Source organism: Rattus rattus, chromosome 4 (genome assembly GCF_011064425.1).
Source record: "Rattus rattus isolate New Zealand chromosome 4, Rrattus_CSIRO_v1, whole genome shotgun sequence".
NCBI classification, from domain to species: domain Eukaryota; kingdom Metazoa; phylum Chordata; class Mammalia; order Rodentia; family Muridae; genus Rattus; species Rattus rattus.
Window position 1 is genome coordinate 110,800,308 of NC_046157.1, and position 25,783 is coordinate 110,826,090.

At 48.1% G+C, this 25,783-nt stretch overlaps 1 protein-coding gene and 1 pseudogene across 3 annotated transcripts; both read left to right on the forward strand.

Moving 5' to 3' along the window:
- Positions 1-8,376, forward strand: part of LOC116898471 — a 16,141-nt pseudogene extending 7,765 nt beyond the window's left edge.
- Positions 8,377-9,609: 1,233 nt separating this feature from the next.
- On the forward strand, positions 9,610-21,442 carry Amer3 (APC membrane recruitment protein 3). 3 transcript variants are annotated; one of them, XM_032900907.1, is made up of 3 exons: positions 9,610-10,173; positions 16,647-16,747; positions 17,146-21,442. In XM_032900907.1, exon 3 carries the CDS (start codon positions 17,161-17,163, stop codon positions 19,510-19,512), a length of 2,352 nt encoding a protein of 783 aa, XP_032756798.1. In that variant the 5' UTR covers positions 9,610-10,173; positions 16,647-16,747; positions 17,146-17,160; the 3' UTR covers positions 19,513-21,442. The 3 variants fall into 3 exon arrangements, with proteins under 3 accessions (XP_032756798.1, XP_032756800.1, XP_032756799.1); XM_032900909.1 differs by lacking the exon at positions 16,647-16,747; XM_032900908.1 differs by lacking the exon at positions 9,610-10,173 and having other exon boundaries at positions 16,372-16,747.
- Positions 21,443-25,783: the final 4,341 nt, after the last annotated feature.

Below are 25,783 nucleotides of genomic sequence, written 5' to 3' on the forward strand. Positions count from 1 at the left end.
CCTCCTTGAAAAAAACACCCCCTCCTCCCTCCCTCCCTCCCCCCCCCCCTCCCTCCCTTCCCCCCCCTCCCCCTTCCTCCCCTCCCTCCTCCCTCCTCCCTCCCTCCTCCCTCCCTCCCTCCTCCCCTCCCTTCTTCCTTCCCCCCCCCCCTCCTCCTTCCTCCCCTCCTCCCTTCTCCCTTCCTCCCTCCTCCCTTCCTTCTTCCTTCCCTCCTTCCTCCCTTCCTCCCTCCCCTCCCCTCCCTCCTCCTCCCTCCCCCTCCCTCCCTCCTCCTTCCTTCCTCCCCTTCCTTCCTCCTTCCTTCCTCCTCCTTCCTCCCTCCCCTCCCTCCTCCCTCCCCTTCCTTCCTCCTCCCTCCTTCCTCCCTCCCTCCCTCCCTCCTCCCTCCCTTCCTTCCTTCCTCCCTCCCTCCCTCCTCCCTCCCTTCCTCCCTCCCTCCTTCCTCCTCCTCCTCCTCCCCTCCTCCCTCCCCTCCCTCCCTCCCCTCCCCTCCCTCCCTCCCTCCCTTCCTCCCTTCCTCCCCCCCTCCCCCCCCCTCCCCCCCTCCTTCCCCTCCTTCCTCCTCCCTCCCTTCCTCCCTTCCTTCCTTCCTCCCTCCCTCCCTCCCTTCCTCCCTTCCTTCCTTCCTTCCTTCCTCTCTCCCTCCCCCCCCTCTCTCTTCAGTTCACTAGGCCACTCCCAGGAGCACCAGATGAGACCTTGTGCTAGACAGATGCTACCACAAATCCAGCACACAACAAACAAACAAACAAACAAACAACAAACAAACTCTCTACTTGAAGAAAATCAAGTCGAGGACGGAGCCCAGTAATGGAACACTTGTCTGTTCTGGATGAAGGGCATTGATGTAATAATCCCTAAGGCCACAACTCAGAAGAAAGGGGCTGTGCAGGGGTAGGGTTGGGGTGGGGCCATCGGAAATAGGGAGAGAGGGACACAGCAGCTAGGAAACTTTTTAGTCGGTTGTTTCTGTGGCCACTCTCCTGGCTGGCTTTTTAAAACTCCGCACAAGCTAGAGTTGTCTAGGAAGTTATCAATTTAGAAAAACAAAACAAAACAAAACAGAAAACTATCCCCCTCAAAAAAAAAAACTCCAAACCAACCAAATAAACAACAACAAAAACAACAACAACAACAACAACCCACTTCCACCAAATTGCTATAGGAAAATCTGTGGGAGCATTTTCTTAATGAGTGATTGGTGTGGAGGGCCCAGCCCATTGTGTGTGGTTCCAATCCTGGGCAGAAGAGCAGATGGAGCAAGCCATGGGGAGCGAGGCAGTAAGCAGCATCCCTCCACGGCTTAAGCTTTAGTTCCTGTCCCGGGGGTCCTGCCTTGATTACTGTACTGAGTCCCTGTCCTGACTTCCATTGGTGCTGAACTGTGACCTCATAGGTTGTGGTACTTCATCACTGAAGTAAAAACCCTAAAGGTAGAAAGTGGACAATTTATAAACAATTGAAATTTATTTATAAAAATTTGTTCTTGCAATTCCAGAGACAAGGAAGTCTAAAATCAAGGTTCAGTATTTGGTTAAGACCCAGTCTCCACAGCTGGGTCGTGGTGACACACACCTTTAATCCCAGCACTCAGGAGGCAGAAGCAGAGGCAGATGGATCTCTGTGAGTTCAAAGCCAGTCTTGTCTATAGAGCTAGTTCTAGGCCAGCCAAGGCTACACAAAGAAACCCTGACTCAAAACATGCCCCTCTCCCAAATAATAATAAAAAATTTAGAAACGGGGGGAGAGAGAGAGAGAGAGAGAGAGAGAGAGAGAGAGAGAGACAGAGACAGACAGAGAGACAGAGACAGAGAGACAGAGAGACACAGAGAGACGCAGAGAGACACAGAGAGACACAGAGAGACACAGAGACAGAGACAGAGACAGAGAGACAGAGAGACACAGAGACAGAGACAGAGAGACAGAGACAGAGAGAGACACAGAGAGAGACACAGAGAGAGACACAGAGACAGAGAGAGACTGACTTCTGGTTCTTCCAGGCTACAATTCTAAAAAGGAAAAAGAAAATCTAGTCTCCATGACTCATAGATAGTGTTAACAGTTTCTTAGCAGGAAGCAATGTTCAATGCTTAAATGGAAAATAGGAAAACAGAATGCTGTGAGGAGTCCCTGTGTCTCTGTCTCTCTTTCTGTCTCCCTTACTGTCTCTATGTCTCTATCTCTCTTTGTCTTTCTGTCTCTCTGTCTCTGTCTCTCTCTGTGCATATGAATATGCACGTATGTGTGTCTGTGTCAATTCATGTAGAGGCCAGAGAAAGCATCAGATGTCTTTCTCCATTCCTCCCTGCCTGGCTGCTTCAGACTCTCCAACTGTACTAGTGGTTCATGATTTTGACTAGACTGGGTTGGCCAGTGACTTCCTGAGATTCACCTGTTTCTGTCCCGCAGTGCGGGGGTTACAGACAAGTACAGCCAGGTCTGTCTTTGACATGAATGTTGAAGATTCAGACTCAGGCCTTCGAGATTGCACAGTAAGCACTCTTACTCACACTCACTGAACCATCTTGCCAGCCCTGTGAAGCCCTTTTGTAAGGGCTTTAATGTTGTGACAGGGGAGGAGCCCAGTGGGTTAGTGACCTCACATGGGCCCCCTGAGTCACATGACTGTGGGAGGAATTAAAGTTTTAAAGCACAGCAGACCCTAAGGTAAGAACAATACAAAACCCTTTTGTTAACATCAGCAAAGAAATATTCTGTCTTGATCTTGAGAGTGTTTGGAGAGAGGGAAAAAAAAATCCTGACCTGAAGTCTTTTGTTGTGTGGATTTGTAGTTCTGTAAGTAGAAAAACCAAACTTGATTATGATGCTTAATACATTTTAAACAAAATGGGGTCTTGGCGCTGGGCAGATAGCTCAGTATGAGGATCTGAGTTGAAATCCCTAGCACCCGAATGAAAGAAAGACTTGGGGGTATCTTAGGGTTATCATTGGAAAGTGTTTACTTAGCTTACACTTCCATATCATTGTTGGTCATCAAAGGAAGTCAGGCCAGGAACTCGAGCAGGAGCTGATGCAGAGGGATGCTGCTTACTGGCTTGCTCTCCATGGCTTGCTCAGCTTGCTTTCTCATAGAGCCCAGGAACACCAGCCCAGGGTGGGTCAATCACTAATTAAGGAAATGCCCTGGAGTTGGATCCTATAGAGGCATTTTCTCAATTGAAGATCCCTCCTCTCAAGGACTCTACATTGTTTCAACTTGACATAAAACTAAGTGTAGCCAGCACAGACAGTGCATTCTGTAACTCCAGAATGTTATAGAACTCCTAGCAGATCCCTAGCCTTGCCACACACCACCACCAAACACCCCAGATTGGCAGAGCCCCCCTGGAAAACCCTCATGAAATAAATTCTAATTCTTTCTGCAGTTTTTTTTAAAAACAAAACTAAAAGCACAAAACTCACAATGAATTATTATGAGACCACAAAAAGACAGGAAAAAAAGGTAAATAGGAGACTCAAGGCTTAGGCAGACAAAGAGCAAGAAGTGTTTAACATTAAACATTTTGTTGTTGTTGTTTTGTTTGAGTCTTAGAAACAGAGAATCCAAAAGAGACAAGGCTGGGGCTGGTGCTCTGTGGAATAACACTTGCCTAGCAAACACAAGATCCTAGTTTCCAGCACCAGATCTACAAAAAGAAGAACAAAAAGTTATAGTTTTATAGAAAAATAAAAGAAAAAAAGTTGATGTCAGTAAAGACAGGTAAAGAAGACAGGGAGTGAAGAAGTTCTCTGAAGTGAATTATATAATAACTAATGTTCAAATCTCAGCAAAACAGGAAAGGTCACAAAATGAGTAAGCGGAAAATGAAAGATTATATCTAAACCAGTTTAAAAAGATTTTTTAAAGGAGATTATTTATTTTAATGTGTATGGATGTTTGTCTGCATATGTGTGTGTGTGTGTGTGTGTGTGTGTGTGTGTGTGTGTGCGCGCGCGCACCATGTGCATGCCGTACCTGCAGAGACCAGAAGAGGGCACTGGATTCTTTAAGCTGCAGTTATAGACAGGTGTTAGTCCTCATGTAGGTGCTGAGACTCCAACCTGAGTCCTTGGCAAGAGCAACAAGTGCTTTTAACCACTGAACTACCTTCAGCAGCACCCCACCACTGCCAACATTTTTTTTTTAAGTTTAAAACAGAAAACACTTTGAGAGAGATGGAGAGTCACCAAAAAGAGAACGAGGAACTTGAACAGAGGCCTCGGAAGGGATAATGTAGAAAAGGAAGAACAGGCGACGTCTGCAGAGATAAGGCGTGAACATATTCTACAACAGTTTGAAGGCAGCAAACCTCAGATCCAGGAAGGTGGTGGGCATAATGTTTTCATACACTGCTAACTTTATCCTGTGTCATTCAAATGCTGACTTCTCTGCCCTCATACCTTGTTTCAATCCAGACAAGACGTTTTAATGCTTACACCAAGAATCTCCTGTCTCAAAATCAACTTCTGTACCTCGAAGGGTGCAGCCAACTAGACTGGTGATATTTGAACATGAAAGTCTAAATTATACAAACAGCCTACACAGTGCAGGGGAGTTTACCTGTAATTCCAGCATGAAGGCTGAAGTGGGGGTTTCCCAGAGCCAGCTGGTTACCCAGTCAAAGCAGCTCCAGACCTTCCACAGACATGGTAGGCAATGATAATGGGAGACAAGTTGACCTTCACGCATAGGCAAATATGCAAAGTTGTGCGTGCACCAGGCGCAATTGCATGAAGCAAACAGACAAAACAAACTAATGCAGAACTTCCCGATGGGGTGTGTCAGTGTTCTTCAGGGAGAGAGGAGAGGAAGACACTAAGGATGTTTGAAAAAAAGCCTTAAGGAATCAAATAATTTTATATTTCCATAAAATTACACCCAATACAATACATATATGTATATGCATTGTGTGTTTTGAGTATATATTTTATTTGTTTTTTTTTGTTATTGTTGTTGTTGTTTTCAATACATTCCCACCAGTTTCCCTCCCCTCCACTCTTCCCAGATCCCTCCCATCTCTCCTCTCCCCCAGATCCATTTGTCCTCCAGTGTCCCTTCAGAAAAGAGCAGGCCTCCCAGGGATATTATCTGGATGTGACATACAAGAGACGATAAAAGTAGACACAAACCTTTATATCAAGACCGAGTGAGGTAACTCAGCAGGAGAAAAAGGGCTCCAAGAGCAGACGAAGGAGTCCGAGACACACACACTCTCACTGTTAGGAGTCCCACAGAAACACCAAGCTAACAATCATAATGCATGCACAGAGGACCTAGTGGAGACCCACACAGGCTCTGTGATTGCTGCTTTGGTCTCTGTGAGCCCCTATGAATCCTGACTAGTTGCTGTCTGTGGGCTGCATTCTCCTTGCCTCCTGGACACTTATCTCCTACATTTCTTCCTCCCCCTCTTCCATGGAGTTCCAGAGCTCCAAGGGGAGGGAAGGACCCAGTGAAGGTCTCCAATTTGGGATCTCTCTCCACCTAATGTTTGGCTAAGGATAGCTCTGCATCTGGTCACATCGACTGCCACTGGAAGGAGGTAGGTTGGGCTAGGTGTCTATGAGTATCTAAGAATAACATTAGGAATCATTTTATTAATTTTTTTCTATTCTTAAATTAAGTTATCTCACTTGGCCTGACAGTGCTTCCCAAAAGAACCATAGACTATCTAACAAAAATCCCAAGATCAGGGGTTGGGGATCTAGCTCAGTGGTAGAGCGCTTGCCTAGTAAGCGCAAGGCCCTGGGTTCGGTTTTCAGCTCCAAAAAAAAAAGAAAAAAAAATCCCAGGATCAGACATAAGAAACTCCCTTTCAAGTTGTTGATCAGGGGAACCCAAGGGACTCCTCCTAAAATATAGGTCATTGCTATTGTCCTTGGTCACTTTCCAGAGTTTGATGGTAACTCCCTATTTTAGAAGACACCACACACTTCAATAGAGGACTCAAAAGGTTTGAGTATTACCTGAGAGCCTGCTTCCTAAGATCTAGCTTTCATAGTACCAGAAGGTGCTATGCGAACTACCAAGGGAGGGAGGCAACCAGCAGTACCAGCCAGTTGTGATGCCTCTTCTATGGCCAGCATGACAAGGTAACATTCAAGATGAAATAGTGGCTCTCATGTCACTGTGGTAACCAGCAGCCGACTGACTGCATTCAAGGCCCTTTCAACAGAAGGGAAATCAGGCCTAGTACTGGAGACCTCACCAGCTGATCAGGGCCAGTAAAGCTGCGGAACTTAAAGGAGAGCTTACTACCACCACTTTTCCAGAGCAACATAATTCCTAATTGCACTTTCAAACAGACCCTTATACCTATGGATGAGTGTGGCTCTCACTTTGCATCAGAGAACACGGGGAAACGCTGATAACTGGAATGTTGTTTTTCAATGTTTTCTGTTTCTTCTCAGGGGCACCATTAAACAAAGTTCTGATCATTAGTTGAAACTCCAGTTGTTAGTGTTTTCCCAGTGTTTCTTCGTGTCTCTGCATGTACACATTCCAAAAATCGCATTATTACATTGTAGGTTGATGTCTATATGCAAGTGAGGGCTGGCCCAAGTTAGGTCAAGGCCATGATTGGACAGTAAAAAAATAAGGCGGGACAAAGCTTTTGTAAGGCAGGAGAGAAGGGGAAGGAAGGAGAATCAAGATGGAGACAGAGCAGGATGACCCAGATCCGGGTGGTCTTGAATTGTCAAGGTAGCTGGGATGGATTTCTATAGGCAAACTTATCTTATTATGTGGGCGGTTTATATCTTTATCAATTGGTTGTGAGTTTATTGTGTGGATGTATTGTGACTGAGAATTTAACGTATGAATCTGATTGTTGGCTTACAGTTTGTTGAGTCCTGATTTTAATGGATTGTTGGGAGTTTATACCATAACTGTTAGGGGGTGGATGCTGGAAATGTGAACAGAGTCCACAGTAAGAGAGCCTGAGATAGGCGGTCTCTGTATGAAACTGGCATAGCAGCACCTGCCTGGGTCAGAGAGTACTTGGGGGCGGGGTGGAGCTGCTGAGATCAATTAGCACCAGTTCCAATGGCCCCATGGAGCCAGGACTAGTGAGAGCACGACCATAGGGTATGAGCAGGAACTGGTTGCACCCTTTTTTATTTTTACCACAACATTACACCCAGCAAAAGTTATTCCATTGTGTCAATTACTATTGTTAACTTTTTTCTATTTCTCTAATTACTAATTAACCTGATTCGCCTTTGGATAAGAGATGACACTAGGGATGTTGTCAGTGTAAGAATACCATTTTGAAATAGATATGAAACTATTTCAGTGGATAAGGTCAACTTACTTAGAATATCTCAGTGCAAATTGTATAAAGGTACAGACATTTCAATGACACAAACATGTTACCTAGGGATAAATACACACTTCACAGTCATCAGAAATTCAAAATCCTATCAGGGCACTAAAGAAAATGGAGATTTTGTTTTGTTTTGTTTTGTTTTTTGTTTTGTTTTGTTTTGTTTTTTTCTGTAATCTTGTATGGCTTCTCATTTGTATGAACTAATTTTTTATATACATTTATTTTCTTCACTTCTTGTTTAAGAATTTACTTATTTAGCTTTTGTGATTAAAGAACCAGATAAAATTTAAACGTAAAGTTTAAAACGGCTGGGGAGACAGGTCAGTCAGTAATGTGCTTACAGACAAGCATGAAGACCTGAGTTCAATTCCCAGCTCTAATGCAAAAAAGCCAGGTGTGTGTGTGTGTGTGTGTGTGTGTGTGTGTGTGTGTGTGTCTTGAAATCCTAGTGCTAGTGCATGGTGGATCCTGCAGCTCTGGCCAGCCAAACTAACTGACTCTGACAGCCCTGGGTTTTAGGGAGGATCCTTCTCTCAAAATTGAAGTGAACAGTGTCTGAGGAAAGACAGTCACATTGGCCTCTGGCTTCTACACAAACCCGTATCCATGTGCGTTCTATTTGCATGCACATGTGTACCCTCACATATATGAACATGCATATGCACACAAAAAAGAATAAAAAACTGTTTACTGTTTAAAATATGACAGAACAGTCTAAACTATAATAAAATTTAAAAGTAACCGCTGGTAAGCCACTCCATCGGATAGTCTATTTGGGATTGGAGAGGTTATCCTTCTGCACGGGTCTCTTCCAAGGACTAGAATGCCTCTCTCCATGCCCACCCCTGGTCTAATGGTTCCTCCTCCCCACCCAACCACCGTTCACCCCAAACTGACACTACTGAAGTTTGTTTTTGACAGACAATCCCAACTCTGTCAGCCTTCCTCAGCAGTATGGAGCAGTATGGCAGCCTATGCCTTCTTCCCCAAGACCCCTTAGATGTGGGCGCCTCATGGCTGCAGACCCCGACTCTGCAAGTCCACTAATGCAGCTGATCCTCTAGCGCCATAGACTTCTGGCTCCTTTGGTCTCATAGTGTAGGAAATCTGAAAGGGATATGGACAGAGAATTGGCCCTTAGGGCAATCCAGTAGCCAGGGAAATAACGCTAGAAAGGAAAAGAGAGAACACAGTTTCAGTCACACTTCAAATATAGCAGGAAGCTTGCAAGACAGCTCAGCCATTAACGAGCCTGTCACACCACTCATGGGTGTCTGAGTTTGAATCTCCAGCATCCACATAAAATCCAGGTACCACAGTACAGGTCTGGAATCCCATGGCTCTCTCTCTCTCTCTCTCTCTCTCTCTCTCTCTCTCTCTCTCTCTCTCTCTCTCTCTCTGTGTGTGTGTGTGTGTGTGTGTGTGTGGGGGGTGTTGGGCAGAGGATGATCCTTGGTCAACCAAACCAACTAAATGCATGAGCTTCCTGTCCAGGGCTCAGTGAGAGACCCTGTCCAGAAACAATAACAAAGTGGAACACTCAACCTTTGGCTTCCACAGGCAACTCATGCGCGTGTGCACACATCCACACTGGGCACCACACACTTAATGGGAGGTTTGTGTAGCTAAGCTAGTCACTGCGGAGAAAGAAGATCCAACCGTGCAGCTATCTAGAAGTGGATCATCTCCTTGGCTGGCAGACCTTGTCAGGGTGTCCCTCTCGACTCGGTTGACTGATTATAGAGACGTTTCAACTGGTTATGGCTTACCAAAGCACTGCAGACCAAACGGTTGGAAATACCTTGAGTGCTGGGGCTTTTTAGAGATAGGACAGAAAGGGTGACTTCTGCCTCAAGGAGAGGCGTGGCCTTTGTCAGTCACTGGCCCTCTTGTTCCTTGGATCTCAGACTAATCCTAACTGACTCCTCTGGCTTTGTGCCCACTCAACCTCGCGGCTAGCCCCCTACTGAGACCAGCCTTTCACAAACAGAAGCATTTGAGCTCCCCACCCACGGCTCTACCCGGGGAAGGTGACAAGTCCACTTAAATGGTAGCAGAATTTCTTCACCCTTTATCTCCACCTGCCAGATCAGCCCTGGACACTGGACCAGCCTGGGAGTCCTGTCCTCAGTTCTGTGGGAGGGGCTCCCCAAATCGCTTCTGTTTGGTCTTCAAGACTGAGGCAGGGGATAGCACCAAAGACCACACAGTGGAAGGGAAATGTCTCTTATTTTATGATTTTTCTTCCAAGAATAAAATAAAAATGAAATCAGCTCCAAGAAGGGGACATAAGGAAGATCCTAGACTACCCCACTTTGCCTCCCCACATTGACTTGCTCCTTTTTCAAGCCTCAGAACCCCAGAGTCTTCAGTAGGACCTCTAGAGAGGCTGCGTGTGACATCGTCTTTTGGAGAGAGCTGGAGTCAGCGGGCCCTGGACCTTCGAGATGCAAGAGGGCGGGGCACCCACACCTGTAGTGTCCGGATACACCGGACGCCTCGGACTGGGGACCACAGGGGTTTAGGGATGCAAAACCCACAGCATTATGGGAGCATCTAGGTGGGCAGAAGGAGAGAGATAGAACAAAGCCAGCAATTCTTGGTGGCGGCAGCGCAGTGGCGGCAGAGTTCCTTCGCTCCTCCGCTGCTCGCCAGCGTCCTCCGGTCCCCGCCCTTCCAAGCGCGGCGGAGCTCGGGCTGGTGGTGCGCGCGGGTGCCCGGAGGCCCGCCCCCCACGGCGGCGCGGAACCTGGAGCTGGCCGTGGTGCTGACGCGAGGCTCGGGCGCGCACTCGCTGCCTGGCTCGGGCAGGGCCGCGCCCTGCGACACTCCCCAGCCCCGGCGGTAAGTGGCTGAGGCCCCGAGAGGCTGCGTTGGTCCCTGCCTCGCTAGTCCTCGTCGGGAGCTAGGGGGACCGGGGAATTATTGAGTGAGCTTTCTGCGATGGGTGGGAGAGAGAAGGGGCCCCAGATGAGCACTCCATCCACTCCGCTGCGCCCAGAGAGGATGCTCGGGGCCTGGGACTGAGCGCAGTGACTGGGTTAGGTTTGGGTTAGGGAATGGGAGAAACCCTGTCACCGAGACGAGGGGTCTGGGAAGATTATAGTGGTCCATCTGTCCACTTGGCAGGGCTCCCTCAGAAGACGTGGGCCAGGACCTCCACCCATAGGGCCCATTGTCTCCACAGTGTGGGAGTGGGTGGTTCTCACTGCAGATGCTATTTCTGCTTTATTACCATCCCCACCCCCACCGCAGAACACGAGAGCTTTCCCATCTCACTTGGGCCTCCACCACACCAGCAACAAGGCATACTGCCACAGAGACAAACTACTGCCCCCTAGCCTTCGCTACCTCATCCCAGTCCCAATGAAGTCACTGGTCAAGGTACCTCACCTAGGGCTGTTCTTTAAACCTAACACCTCTCCATAGTTAACAGCCTGCCGTGACTTGCCAGGATTTGGGGCGGGGGTGGGGGGTGGGGTGGGGGGTGGGGTGGGGTGGGGCGTGCGTTTCAAATGCTGAAACTACCGTCTGTGTGGTCACTTGAGGGCTTGTTTTTCTCCTTAATTCTGCTCTATAAGATCATTTTTCCCACACTAAAAGAAAAGAAGGTATAGTATTACATCCCAAAGGGGGAAAAGAAAACCCTAGATAGCTGATCTAAAATTAATCACTATATGGAAAAATAGAGGGGTCGCTTCATGAAGTAATCATTTTGTAGTCAACTCTTATCCTGGTGTGCTGAGTGTCAGAGGCAGCAGACATGGACGGCTCTGTGACCGCCTTTCTGCTGACCTCCAGTGTAGTTCCTGGTTCACACCCCCTCCCCCCTTCTCTCTTGCCCCAATTTTCCGCTTTCACCTGTGGTTCCTCATACTTCTTCCAGGGTCCCGAGGTCAGCTATGGCCTCCTTACTGATCTCCTGACCTGTTTCCATTGCTTGTTCAGTCATCACTCTCTCCATGTTTAGACATTTAAATGTCTCTTTTCCTTGTCCCTGGAGTCTTTTGCAGGGTGCATCTACTGTCTAGAATATGCTTCTTGTGTCTTCTGACTGAAGGTCTTCTGCTGTCTTTCACATCCCTGAAAGAGAATGGATTAAATAAATGTGGTTACATGGGTTCTGATCTCATGGAATGTGAAGGTTCCTCTTAGAGCTGAGAGGCTGCTTAGCGTAGCTGGGGGGCCTGCCTTAGAAAATTATTAGCGTAAATCGCATTTGTAGAATTAAAGTTTCCAGACCAGCATCCCTTTTAAGAGTCTGAAATGCATGAAATCTCATCAAATGATATATATGGTCAAAGTGTTTCAAACATACACTTCATTTAAATACATAATACCATCTTTAACTGTCAGGTACAGCTGGAGATAGGAACCTTAGAGACTTTCCACAGACACTGGGAAGATAACTTGGTCAGTTAAGAACTGTCTAGGGGGGCCTCTCAGATGACTTGGTCAGTGGGTTAAAAACACTTCCTGACCTGAGTTGGATTTCTGGGACCCGCACAGTGGAAGGAGGGATCAGACCATTGCAGCTTGTCTCCTCACATGCATCATGGTACCCTAGGACACACATGTATGTATACACACACGCACACAAGAGTAATACAATTTTTGTTAAAATTTCAAGCAGGTCCAAGGAGCTGGTTTCAGTCCCCAGGAGCCACATAAAAATCCAGTCACAGTGGCATATACTTGAAATCTCTAACTGTAGGGAGACTGGTGGATTCTTGTCTAGTCAGCCTAGCTCTACAGGGTCCAGTGATGGGGGGACTGTTTCAAAAGCAAAGTGGATGATGGTTCCTGAGGAATGAATGACTCTGGAAGTTGACCTCTGATTTTCATGCCGACAGATGATTTCTCTCTCTCTCTCTCTCTCTCTCTCTCTCTCTCTCTCTCTCTCTCTCTCCCCTCTCTCTCTCTCTCTCACACACACACACACACGCATGCATGTATGCACATGCACACACACTGATGAAAGTTTACACACATGCATACACGCAATGCACATGCAGAACCCATACACAATACACGCACATACACACTTGTACACATACACACAGATATATATGTGTGTGCACGCTTGCATGTGTGCGTGTGTACGCACACACACACACACACACAAAATAGTGTATATAATTAATTGTCTGTTATGGTTGAAGCCCTTGGCTTTGATAACCTTTAAATCTTATTCTAGAGCAACACCAAGCACTAGAATAAAATATAAGCGATGGCTAAGTTCTGTAGACCACAAAGGAGGTACCACCTACTTCCTTTGGAAAGAGAGATAGAGATGCAGCATATGTTGGGGGGAGGACCTGTCAGGAGTTTCCACTGACAGGCTGTTAGCCACAGGGTTATAAAACAGAGAGTGCATTTTTCCGATCGAGGAGCTAGATATATTTATCCTCTGCCCTCAGGCAGTGCTGGTTCAGTATCTGGCCGTGCACATAAATCCTTCTCTGCTTCTGAAAGCTGTTGTGGAACATGACTGCTCAGTCAGCTTCCTATCGGTCAGAAGGTTCACATTTCCAAAGAGAAAGGGTGGATAAAGTAACAGGACATATTTCCAAAGACTCAGGCTGGGTTAGAGATTTCGATGTGAAAACTGACTGAAGGGACAGACCCCTGCCTAGGACTCAGGTCTCCAGTGTGCTGTCTTGAGGTTTGCTACTCTGTCTTATTACGTGCACAATGAAGCTTGGGCAGTCTTGCCTGTTTCACTGTAACAGTGTCCAGTCCTGGAAGGATCACACTCTGAAGTTCAGAACAGAACGAACTCTTCCACCCTCTCCTGATTTTAGCTCATGTGACCACTCTGAGGATTGGAAATGGGTATCTTCTTCTTCTTCTTCTTCTTCTTCTTCTTCTTCTTCTTCTTCTTCTTCTTCTTCTTCTTCTTCTTCTTCTTCTTCTTCTTCTTCTTCTTCTCCTCCTCCTCCTCCTCCTCCTCCTCCTCCTCCTCCTCCTCCTCCTCCTCCTCTTCCTCCTCCTCCTCCTCCTCTTCCTCCTCCTCCTCCTCCTTCTTCTTCTTCTTTTTTTTTTTTTCCTGAAAGAGATTGCTGTCCAAACGGTTTAATTCTTATAGGTGCAAAATTTCACATATGGCAAAATAATCTTCATTGTGGCCTTATGAAATAATTTCCAGGGATACTAAAAATGCTCCCCAAACACTGAAAAGCATGAATAAATTAAGTAACTTGTAACGAATATCTCCTTTAAAACCACACTGCTTTCAATTATGATTTTTTTTCTAAATTATATTTTTTATAATTTGTGTTAGGCTTGCAACCTGAAGTCTTCACCTTCATTGTGTCTTCCAAAATACCTAGTGAGAACACATTTAATAATCTATTTTTAGATTTCTCACAAAAGAGAGTTCTAGTGGAATGTGGTAGCGCACAACCTGTAATCCTGGTAGAGGCTGAGGCAGGAGAATGAAGAATTCAAGGCTAGCCTGGGCTACTAAGTGATGAGGGGTTGAAGGAGGGAGGTAGAGATCTTGACCGTTGGTTCACAGGTTCAAGTCCCAGCTTTACCATCAACAGGTCAGCTTACTGGCTTTTCTGAAGCTGAAATTTTAAAAAAGAGTTCTTTTATTTTCTAATTATTTGCTTGTATGAGTATGTGCATGTCTGAGTATTGCATGTATGAGTATGTGCTTATATGAGTGTGTGCATGTATGAGTATGTGCATGTATCAGTATGTGTGCATGTATGAGTATGTGTAGTATCAGTATGTGTGCATGTATGAATGTGTGCATGTATGAGTATGTGCATGTGTGAGTATGTGCATATGAGTGTGTGCATGTATGTGCAGATACCCAAAGAGGAGAGGAGACAGGGTTGGTCATACCTGCAACCCCTTGAGCTGGGAGTTGGAGGTGATGGTGAACTCTCTAGTGTGGGTGCTAGGAGCCAAACTCTGGTCTTTTGAGAGAGCAGCCAGTGCTCTTAACCTCTAAGTCATTTCTGCAGCTCTTGACCTATACTTTGTAAAGTGAGGATTACAATAGTTTACTCCTTATAAACTTATGGGCCAAGCTTTCTGCTTGGTTAGGTGGGTGTTAGCAATGCTTACGCGGAGTCCCTTGATACCAGAGCCTGCAAAACAAGCCCTCTGCCAAGTGCGCTAGAGCCCAACAAACCTGTAAAGGAATGTGCGGGGCGGGATGTTTTGAGTAGAAATCTGCAGGTTCAGGGTGGAAAAGGCTTGGACCCTTCCCATCTCCCAATAAGATGACAGCAACCACGATGCCTGAGGCACTGTGCCCATCCATCTCCCAGGAGGCGGAAAAGCCACAATGGCACCTGAGGCACTGTGCCCAAGAGCTAGTGTGCTGTGACTAAAGGAGCCAAGGAGGGGGAGAGCCAAGCCTAGGCTCTGTGGCTCTCCTGAGCCGTGCAGACTACTCGTCTTGTCCCCCAGCCAAAAGTCCCAGATGTCACTTGGAGAGGAGAAAGTGCTACCCACAGGTGCAAGCAGGTGGCAGGAGCTCAGTCAGCTTGCCTATGTGTCTCCGTGATGCTGGCTTTGCCAGCAGAGCTAAGGCAGGCCCCTGCCCACTTGGAGCTGCATGCAGGGGCACTTCCGGGACTCTGGCCAGCATATGGCTTTCAAGCTGCCATCTAAAGGGAACTGGAGGCTTCTTTGGGGGCAGCTTACAGGGCCGAATATCTGCTGGCTTTGAACCTGCTGCAGCTCTGCTCCTAGGCTGGGGCTGGGATGAACAAATGCAGGTGGTAACCACAGAGCAGTCCCAGAGAGTGAAAGACCTCAGCCTCAGTATCTCTAGCCAGACGGACAGAGGCTGACCTTCAGGCCACAGGCAGAAAGAGTTTCTGCTGGGGTTGGGGAAAGAGCTCAGGATCTCCAGTCCTGTGCTGGTTTTGCCATTTCTTGCTGGGGACCTCTGGTTCTACACATTTATCCTAAGGGTAGCATGTTCGAAATCAAATTCTTCTCCCATAAGCCAGCCCTTTGGTCTCCAGTGTCAGGACCCCCATCCTGTCCTCTTTTTTTTTTTTTTTTCTTTTTTTCGGAGTTGGGGACCGAACCCAGGGCCTTGCACTTGCTAGGCAAGCGCTCTACCACTGAGCTAAATCCCCAACCCCACATGTCCTCTTTTTATGTGGCTCTTTTTCCTTTGGAAGGCCCTACGGCCCCACTTCTAGAACAGCATTTCTCTCACTCTAGCCTCAGTCTCTTTGGTCAGCTTCTTGCCATCCCTTTCTCCTCGTCGATTCTGCAAGGCCAGCTCCCCTAATGTCATTGCTTCCACACACTCACCAGAAGACTCGAGTGCTTCTGTGAGCCTGGGATACAGCCAGGTAAGGTCCAGCTATGCTGGAACCATAGCACTTTCACCACCGAACACCCCGCTGACTCCCAATGCCTACTGTAGCTTCTTAAGCCATGCGCTCAGCCTGGTCATCAGAAACCGCCTCTAGCAGGACTGCAGGCAACATCTGTCAGTGACAGCTGCCCGCCTTTCTGGTTCATGGTATTCTGTGGCATGGGCCATGCTTTGCGGCCATGAGATTCCTTCCTCCCCTGGCTCATACTTTGCAAACCTTGTGAGATTCTTCATTGCCCCTTGCTTGAAGGTCATGGTGCAGATTGAGTCTTACTTTCCCCAGCAGATGCCTGGTCCTCTCACGATGGTCTGCTGCTTCAGGCCTGGGAGGCAGCCTGCTTAATCGAGTCCTCCACTCTATATACTCAGAAGGCTGAGATGTCCCTTCTGAGGATATAGTAAGGGTGGTAGGTGTTACGTGACTTTTCTTGGGGAAAGCCAAACAAACATCAGTTTGCCAGACTAGATAAATTATTCCACTGTGACCTGGTTTTCAAATCAGTGTCTTCACTGGGTAACTTACAGTAGTGTAGGTAAGGGATCACTTTCAGGAGTGGCAGTGACTCCTCCATGGCTGTTTGCACAACTTGCAGGCAGTTTAGCTGGTTATCATTGTTACTGCTTACATAACCTGGAAAGACAGAGAGGGGGGGGGGAGGGAGAGGGAGAGGGAAAGTGAAAAGGAGAGGGAGAATGCGCACCTGCGTGCCTTCCGTCCTTGTGAATCTTTCAGGATATTGTGGGATTTATTTGCTATGGGTTAAGGGGCCTCTGCTCACTGTCCAGGAAGGAGTGTTTCATTTGGGAAGAAATAGCTACATAACAGATAGAGATAATATTGTTGAATTCCTGGGCCCGGAAATGGGAACCTGAATTGACTGAAGAGCTCAGAGAGTGCTTGGGAGACTTGAAAATGTAAAAGGTGGTGTCCTGCTTCCCTTTCCTCTTTCCCTTTTCACAGAGAGGAGAACCCATCGGGTCTAAAGCACCAAAGTCCAGCAAGACTTGTGAGCAGGGGCGGGCTGGCCTTTCAGAGCCCACAGGCTTTACAATTTTGCACAGGTTGGCTTCCTTTCTTGTTGGAGTAACAGTACATCTTCCAAAAGCAACTTAAGAATGGGTCTGTTTTGGCTTACAGTTTAGAGGGATGGTGGGGAAGGCTTAGTGCCGGGAGCAAGAGGCTGCTTTTGGTCACATTGTATCCACCATCAATAAGCAGAGAGAGAGTCGACTGCTACTTCTCAGTGTGTTGTCTCTGTTTTCATTAAGTCTGGGGCCTCAGCTCATTGTGTGTTCTCCAAATTCAGGGTGTGCCTTTCCATCTCAAATGCCCTGATCTTAAAACATCTCTCACAGACATACCAAAAGAAGTATTTTCATTGATGACTCTAAATCCAGTCAGGCTGAGAGTAAACTGTAACCATTATAGAATACTACGTGCCCTCTGCTTTCTTCCACAGTGGCAAGAAGACAACATGGAGCTGAGGAGAGGAAAGACCTTTATCAAATCTAGTGTGCAGATTTCCCACGAGAAACTCATAGACTCCCCAGCCAAGGAGGACCCAGACACTTGGTCACTCTCACTGGGAGAGCAGCAGAGAGCCCATGGCGAGAGGAGCTCCCAAACAAGTCCCCGTGCCCAAGGGTATGGCCGGTGCCCCAACAAAGAGGTACTGTCTGACCCAGAAGGGGGTCCCGTGCCCCTCTGTGGAAACACTTTCAAGTTGGTGCGCAAGAGTAAGACACATGACAATGTTCCAGGGGCTGTGAAGGCAGCAGCCCCCACAGGGCAAATGGTAGGTAGCACAAGCTTCACAGAGACCCCAGGAGGTCAGCGTATGATTGACTACCGCCACTTTGTGCCCCAGATGCCCTTCGTGCCAGCTGTGGCTAAGAGCATCCCAAGAAAAAGGATTTCCCTGAAAAGGTCCAAGAAGTGCTTTCGAAACCTATTTCACATGCGCAGAAGCAAGACTGAGAACTTGGCCTCGCTCTCAGCCAAGGGGAAGAACCTCTCCCCTCCCGGGGTCCCAGCGCAGCAAGGCAAGCCCTTCTTCTCCATGGGTGAGGGGCTGGGGCTGGACAGCCTATGCCAGGACCTGTCTGACAGTGAGTTTCTACATGACTCACCCTTTGACCTCTGCAGCGCCCTGTGTGAGGATGTGGCCTCACTGAAAAGCTTCGATTCACTTACAGGTTGTGGGGAGATCTTTGCAGATGGGAGCTCAGTGCCATCTGTGGAGTTGAAGGACGGCCCAGAGAGCCCAGCCCATTCACCGCAGGCTCTGGACAGCAAGACTCCCTGTGGCCCCTCCCAGGGTAGTATGGAACAGCTGATGTCCCCTGCCCAGAATGAAGCATCAGACTTCACCAAGTTCTGGGACAGTGTGAATCGCTCTGTGCAGCAGCAGCAGCGTGCCCTGCTGGGCCCGTGGTTGATGAGTCCCCAGGGAACAGAAACTGACCAACCCAGGCTGGACTCATCTGGGTTAGCTGAACTGCCCCTGTTCCCTTGCAGGGGTCCCCCCAGTGGCTCCAAAGCCAGCTCCATAGACACAGGTACCCCCAAAAGTGAACAGCCTGAATCTGTGTCCACAAGCGATGAAGGTTACTATGATTCCTTCTCACCAGGCCTTGAGGAGGAGAAGAAGGAAGCTGCGAGCCCAGCCACGCCTGCAGCCGCTTTCCCCAGGGACAGCTACAGTGGGGACGCCCTCTATGAACTCTTCTATGACCCCAGCGAGGCTCCTGTTGGCCCAATCCTGGATGATGACTGTGTGTCTGAGAGTCTCTCGGGACCTGCCTTGGGGACTCCGTTGTCTATGTGCAGCTTCCGCGTGGGGGCGGAGGAGAACCTGGCCCCAGCGCCAGGCCCTGACTTGCTCAGCCAGGGCTTCCTACAGAGTACCTGGAAGGGCAAGGAATGTTTGCTGAAGCTCTGTGACACAGAACTTGCCATCACCATGGGCATTGTCAACTGGCTGCGCAGAACCCCACAGGCCACTGCCCCTACCCCTGCCTCTACCCCTGCCATTGTCCTTCGGGAGCCCGCTGCCCCACCTGACCCCCATAGAGTCCTCAGAGGAACATCAGCAGATATGAAAGGCAGGGAAGATCAGGCCTTAGACGTGGGTAAGGATGTGCAATGCTTTTCACCCAGTAGGCAGGTGCCCTGGGCGCATTCAGGAACCAAAGACTTGCTTATTAGAGAGCGGGAGGTCCAAGGGGAGCCCGCAAGGGGTATAAATACCCCCTCTAAAGATGGCTCTCTAGAGGAAGGAGCACAAAATGCCTCCGAAGGCCGGTCCTCCTCGGAAGTAACCACTACAACAAGCATTTCCAGGAATAGCAAAGCTGTAAACTCTGCCACCCGTCTCAGTTCTCAGAAGGAACTCGGGACACCTGGGAACCTGAGGTGTTCTCAAGGTCCCTTAAGACCAGGGCCTGGAGGAAGTGCTCTTGATCCAGGGCCTGTGCTTGTGGGCTGTGTGACCCATGTGGCAGCCCTGCAAATCTATCCAGACAGCCATTCTCCTAGACAGGATAAGGGCAATGGGCTCCTCTGGAAGCCTCAGGCTTGGGGTCCTAACGCTGTGCAAAAGAAACCTACAAGCAGCAAACGCAATGAAGCAGCCGCCTGTGGCCTCTCCTCCTCGGCCAGCCCACAAGACCAGAGATGTCATGACCTCTTCCTGGACCTGAACCAACTCACCTTGGAACCCTCCAGGCTAGGTACCCAAGCCTGTGCCTCTGTGGACAGCCTGCCTCAGCAGCTCTGCCCCAGGGCTCCAGAGCAAGTGCCACATAGGGGTTCAGTGGGGTCCTGAGCCGCTCTGGGCCCCCAATGTCCAGCCTCTGTGGCTATTTCCCAGAAATCCTGAGGCTTTCTTTGGACAGTGAGCAGTGGTAAGTCCCTCCTTCCCCAGGAGTGGGCCAGGAAATGTGGCCATGGCCTTCTGAATGGACTTCTTGTGGATAACCAGAAGAGCAGGCTAACAAGGTGACCATGGCGCAGGCTCACCTACAGAATGGACGCACACTATTCAGGAACTGCATATGCATGACCTCATTCAGGAGAACCCTGGAAGGACCAGAATCTTCGTCTTTATTATTTTTTTTTCTGGCGTGAGGCTTGTGTTTGGGGTAGATATGGTCGAGCTCAGGTATGCGGGGAGGGGGGATGGGGATGAGATGAGGGGATCATTGCCTGAGCCCGGGGCTAAAGACTGCTGGGAGCTGTCTATGCTTAGCTGCCCCTCATGTCACAGGGACAGTTGATGGCCAGAAAGCAGTTCGTGGTGTAAATGAAGACAGGGGTAGCCGTTTCATCTGTTTGAGGATGAGAGCCACGGCTCAGGAGGCGGAAAACCTCATGGGGTTGAGTTCACAAGGACCCACTGGCTTCATCCAAGCCTACTCGTTACCAGGATGGGAGACTGCCACACACTACAGCGTCCCAGTGCTTCTGTTCAGGACAACAAGGACCAGCTCGGTCTCAGCAGGAACCTGGAGCTGCCAGCATGGTGTAAGAGCACAGCTTTGCCAGGGCTGACCAGACCCTGCCTGATCAGTAGGTTCTGTCATAGGTAATTCTGTGCATTCCCTTCAGTTTGATCTCTGAGGCCTTGGGTGGGTAAAAGCCCACTGTTTTCCCCACGTCTGCCATTCTGCCTTGGAGTTGCAAAGGCCTTGTCCTCTGCCCTTTCCACTCCCAGCATGGCCACCTTTTCTCCAGGGAGCTCTCTGAAAGATGCCGGGCTCACCACCCCTAACCCAAAAGCAACACGTGCACCAAACCCAGACATTCAGAATCGGGACAGGACCTGCTGGATGTTGTTCCCATGAAGTGTAGACATCGCTTCTGACCCAGCAAGAGGCCAGGGAGAGAGGGCCCATCCTCACTGCCAGGGATTTGATTCTACCTCAGCAAAAATAACACAGTGGTAGGCAGAGGATGAGGACTTGACAGGTAGCTGTAAAGTTTGTCACCAGGATCTTGCTTGCAGGCATACTGCTGGAGAGGCCACACTTCATACAGAGCTTCCGAGGAGAGGTACAGGAATTCCAGACAAACACTGAAGTCCCATTAGTAGCATGGGTTCAGGGCCCGAGTGCTTCACTTCAGGCTAGAAAGTGTCTTGTGATCTCTGGCATCAACAGTTCTCTAAGGCTGCTTGCTGTGTGTGAGATGAGGGCCGTAGGTTAAAAGCAGACACCAAGGTTGTGGCCGTGTGGATCTGGAATCAAGGAAGCACAGGGCCATTCACCTGGGCAGCCATGTGTTCTTCTCCTAGGACCCAGACCCCATCATGACTTCATAATGACATCACTGAGCCTGGCTCTGAATAAGTGACAAGTAGAAGACCATTCTGCATGACCCCTGCAGCAGTCTGAGGTAAATTACACTCATTTCAGACCTGGGGAGCAGGCACAGCTTGTGGGACCTTTCTGTGGACATACACATGTAGGGTAGGCAGGTAGGGCGTTCAGATCCCGTCCATACCTTAGTACAAAAGCTCTACTATGCAGTCAGTTCTGGAACATTCCGCTGGTCTCCCGCAGCCGATACTCCCAGAGCCTTCAGCCCTTTCTTCTTCCAGGTCACAGATGCCTGAGCACCCCAGGGTGCCAACCACATGTCTCTATGAGCAGGCTGAGAGCTCAGTAAGGAGGCCACCCAACCCCAGTCACAGCCTTTGGGCTTTGTACTGTACTTGACAGAGAAAGTACTCAGTAAATACTTTTTTTTTGAAAGAATGTAGTGTTAAGATGTTGTGTGTTCTTTTCTGCTCTCTTGGCGACTCAGGGCCTCATATCTAGAGAGAAACAACATTGGGGTTCAACAGGAACTTGGGGCTGGTGAAGTGGGTCAGTGAGTAACATGCCTGCCACACAAGTGTGAGGACTCAAGTCTGGAGCCCCAGCAGCCACATAATAGCCGGGCATGGCAGTGTGGGCCTGTAATCCAACACGGGCAAAGAAACACAGATACATGCATCTCTGAAACTCAGTGTCTGGATGGACACACACACACAGAGACACATAAACACGCATACACATGCACACATAGACACACATGCACACACAGACACATGCTCACACATGCATGCACACACAAACACACATACAAACACACACAGACACATACACACATGTATACACACATGCTCACACATGCATGCACACACAAGCACACATACACATGCCTACAAACACATAAACACGCAATGCACACACAGACATACACACTTGCATGCACACACAGACACATATGCACACACACGCATGCTCACACATGCATGCACACATACACAGGCACACATACACATGCACACATACACATAAACACACAATGCACACACAGACATACACACATGCATACATACAGACACAGACACACAAGCATACACACACACACACACACACACACACACACACACACACACACACACACACACACACCAGGTCTGCTTGAGATCCAGATCTCTTCCCACAGCAGAGGAGATTGTATACTTACTGTAGTTTGTGATGCAGAACCTTGAAGTGCTGGAGATGAACCATTCAGACTCAAGAGCACAATAAATTACAAAATCACCATGGTTACAGACCCAGTGTGGTCTTCAGTGGTGCAGCAACAGAGCAATAGGAACCCAGGGCTCTGGTTCTGTCCCTGGGTTGGGAATACTTTACACAACCCAGCACCCCTGAGGATTTTCTTCTGGGTCTGTGCTGGATCCAGGGTTAGGGAGAATGGAGGACAGTCATGTGACTTCTCTCTACACCATCTTTCTCAATACTCAGCCATCAGGATGACCTCTCTCAGGCAAAATAAGTGCCAATCTAAGCAGGCTCCATGTGTGACCCAGTGGAAAGGGGGTTTAGGGCCAGCTAAGGTGCTAATCAAGTTCTAGAAGTAGAAGAAATCTGCCTTCTCCTCTTCTGAGCTCTCTGGTGAATTCTTTTGTTTTCTTTTATGTATGACTGTGTGCGTGGTGTGTGTGTGTGTGTGTGTGTGTGTGTGTGTGTGTGTGTGTGTGTGTGTAAGTGTAGGTGCTCATGTGTGCATACCTGGAAAACAAAACAGGGACAGGTTTGAGGGCAGTCATTGGTCTCCTGTTCTATCACTCTCCACTTATTTCTTTTAGGCAGGGCTCTCAGTGAACCCAGAGCTAGGCTGACAACAAGGATCCTCCTGTCTCTGCTTGCCATAGCTCTGGGTATACTGGTGTATGTGATCACACCCAGATTTTATGTTTGTTCGGCTTAGGTCTCTGGCTATTTCTGTACATTTCATTCACGTTTGACTGCAGATTTTATACAACTCTGTGAGAGCGAGTTGGGATAGAGACATGGGGCAGACCGAGTGAGGCCTAGGATAAGGGAGAGGTGGGAGCGAGTTGGTGCAGGGCATGGAAAGGGTCTGAGAAATCTCAACATGAGAAGGCTTGAAGGCAGGGCAAGCAGAAGGCGCCTGCCAGGAGCTCTCCACATTTTCCTGTTTCCCTGGTTTATTGTGATAGAGAATATGCATAAAGGACTGGAGAGATGGCTCAACTATCCACAATACACATTGCTCTTGCAGAGGACCTGACTTCGGTTCCTAGCACCCATGTCAGTTGCCTCACAGCCACCTGTAATGCCAATACCAGGGGATCTGAAGCCTGTGGTGTCTGCCTCCGCTGGTACCTGTGCTCAGGTATACATCCAAGCACACGCATAACGAAGACTGAAAGTAAAGTCTTTAAAAAGAAAGTAAAGTGCACAGGAAATAAAAGGTTGGACGACACAGGAAGCCAAATGGTAAAGAGCAAATTTCTGTCCTTCATTCTTGTGATGGTTTGGTTAAGAATGACTCCCATTGGAGTCATCATAAATTGAAGGCTTAGTCAATTGAGGGCCAGGGAGTGGCATTGTTTGAAAGGATTAGAAGGACTAAGTGGTGAGACCATGTTGGAGGAAGTATGCAGCCTGAAAGAAGAAAGGGGGTGACAGCTCTAGGGTTGGTTCCAAAAGCCCGTGCCAAGCACACAATCTCTCTTTCAGCCATTGGATCAGGATGTAAGCTCTCAGCCACTTCTCCAGCCCAGGGCATGCTGCCATGTTTCCCGCCCTGATGATAATAAACTAAACCTCTGAAACTGTAAGCAAGCCCCAATTAAATATCTTATTTTATAAGAGCTGCTTTGGTCTTAGTGTCTCTTCACAGCAATAGGACAGTGACCAAGACAGTCCTTCACTCTTCTAAGTCTGGTGGTCAGAGGACAACTTTATCCTCTGGTGTTTTGGCCCTGTTCTCCCACCTTTTATGTGTGTTTTAGGAAGGAAACTCATGTCATCAGGCTTGAGTAGCAAGCTCTTTTATCCTCTGAGACATCTTGTTAGCCCAAAGATGTGTTTTAAATTTTAACATATTTTAATTATTTTTAAAATAAGCAACATAAAGGCTTCCAGAACCCTGCCTGGTTGTCTTGAGGTCCTGATGCTGATACCTGTGTTACCAGTTGTCATTGTCTAGACTGGCTGTATCTCAGGTTCCTGATGTCTGTTTCAAAGAATTGAAATGTACACACAGAGGGCAAAGCAGCAAAGGATTTTATTCAAAAGCAAAAGTACAAGGTAGTTATGTTTTAAGGGAGCAGCAGGCTCCATGGCTCATTAAAGAGCCCCAGGTTACATCTACGGCTGCCATTTTGGGCCCTAGAAAATGATAGTTGGTTTTTAGGGGCAGGGTATTGATAAATCAAAAACATATTGTAGCAGGGCTTGGTGGTCATGACTTCCAGCACTCAAGAGGCAAAGTCAGAAGCAGGGGCAGGGGGATCTTTGAGTTTGAGGCTTATGTGGTCTATAGAGTGAGTTCCAGGACAGCCAGGGTTATACAGAAAGATCCTGTCTTGAAAAAATAAAACAGAAGAAGAAGGAGGAGGAGGAGGAAGAGGAAGAGGAGGAGGAGGAGGAAGAGGAGGAGGAGGAAGAGGAGGAGGAGGAGGAGGAAGCACGCATTGTAAGCCCATTGAACAACCACTGATATTTTAAAAAAAAGGGTCATAGTGATATGATGAAATAGAAATAAAAATAGGATCACACAGGGTATTTAAAACTAAAGAAAATAGGATAGAGGAGAAAGCTTTTTTAAAACCCTGAATACAAAATTAATATATGAACTAATGAAATGGCAGATTTTACTCTAACGATGCCTACAGATACTTTAAATGAGAACATCAGGTGAAAAAAATGATCACAGGACCATTAAAAATATTTAAAGCCCATCTCCTTGCTGCCGGGAATAAGCTCGCTTGAAGTATACTGACCTTGCTAGGTTAAGAGTAAAGAGCAGGGGGCAAGAGACTCTGAAAACAGCAGAAGATCAGCAAAGTTTTGACTACTCTGCCTGCTGCAATGGCTGACCTCGTCAACCTGACAAGACCTGAAATGACCAAGGCAACTTGCCTTTGGTGGGTCTATGAGAGTGTTCCCAGGAGGGGTTAACGAAAGTGAGCTTCTCTTCCCTCAGAGAGGGCTGGCTGCACCTTTCACCTGCTGGTCTAGACATAAAAGTCTCACGTAAAAGCAGTGTCCTCTGCTTCTCTTTTTGCTTCTTGCTGGTGTGCTTATCCCTCTAGTCACTGTGGCTACCATCCTCCACCGACATGAGCTGCTTCAGCTTTTCAGACCAATTAGCAGGTCTTCAGGAATCCTCCAAGGCCTTTAGTACAAGACTGGGGCTGCTGAGGCCTCCAGGTTCAGGTACTGAGGTTCACAGTCCTCTGAGCACACAGGCAGTCATCACTGAGCTATTCAGCCTGCATTGTGAAAGGCAGTCTAATAAATCTCCTTTTACGATAGTGTCTTAGTCATTGTTCTCTTGCTCTGAAGAGATACCATGACCACAGCAACTCTTAATAAAAGGAAGAATTTAGTTGGGGTTTGCTTACAGTTTCAGAGGTTTAGTCCATTATCATTATGGTGGGGAGTGTTGACCCTAGCCTTGCTACCCTGCCTGAGCTCCAGGAATGAGCTGTATTACCAGCCCCAACCCAGAGGATATTGGATCTGTGGACCTACACGGTTGTTCAAATTCAACTTGCCTTTTGATAC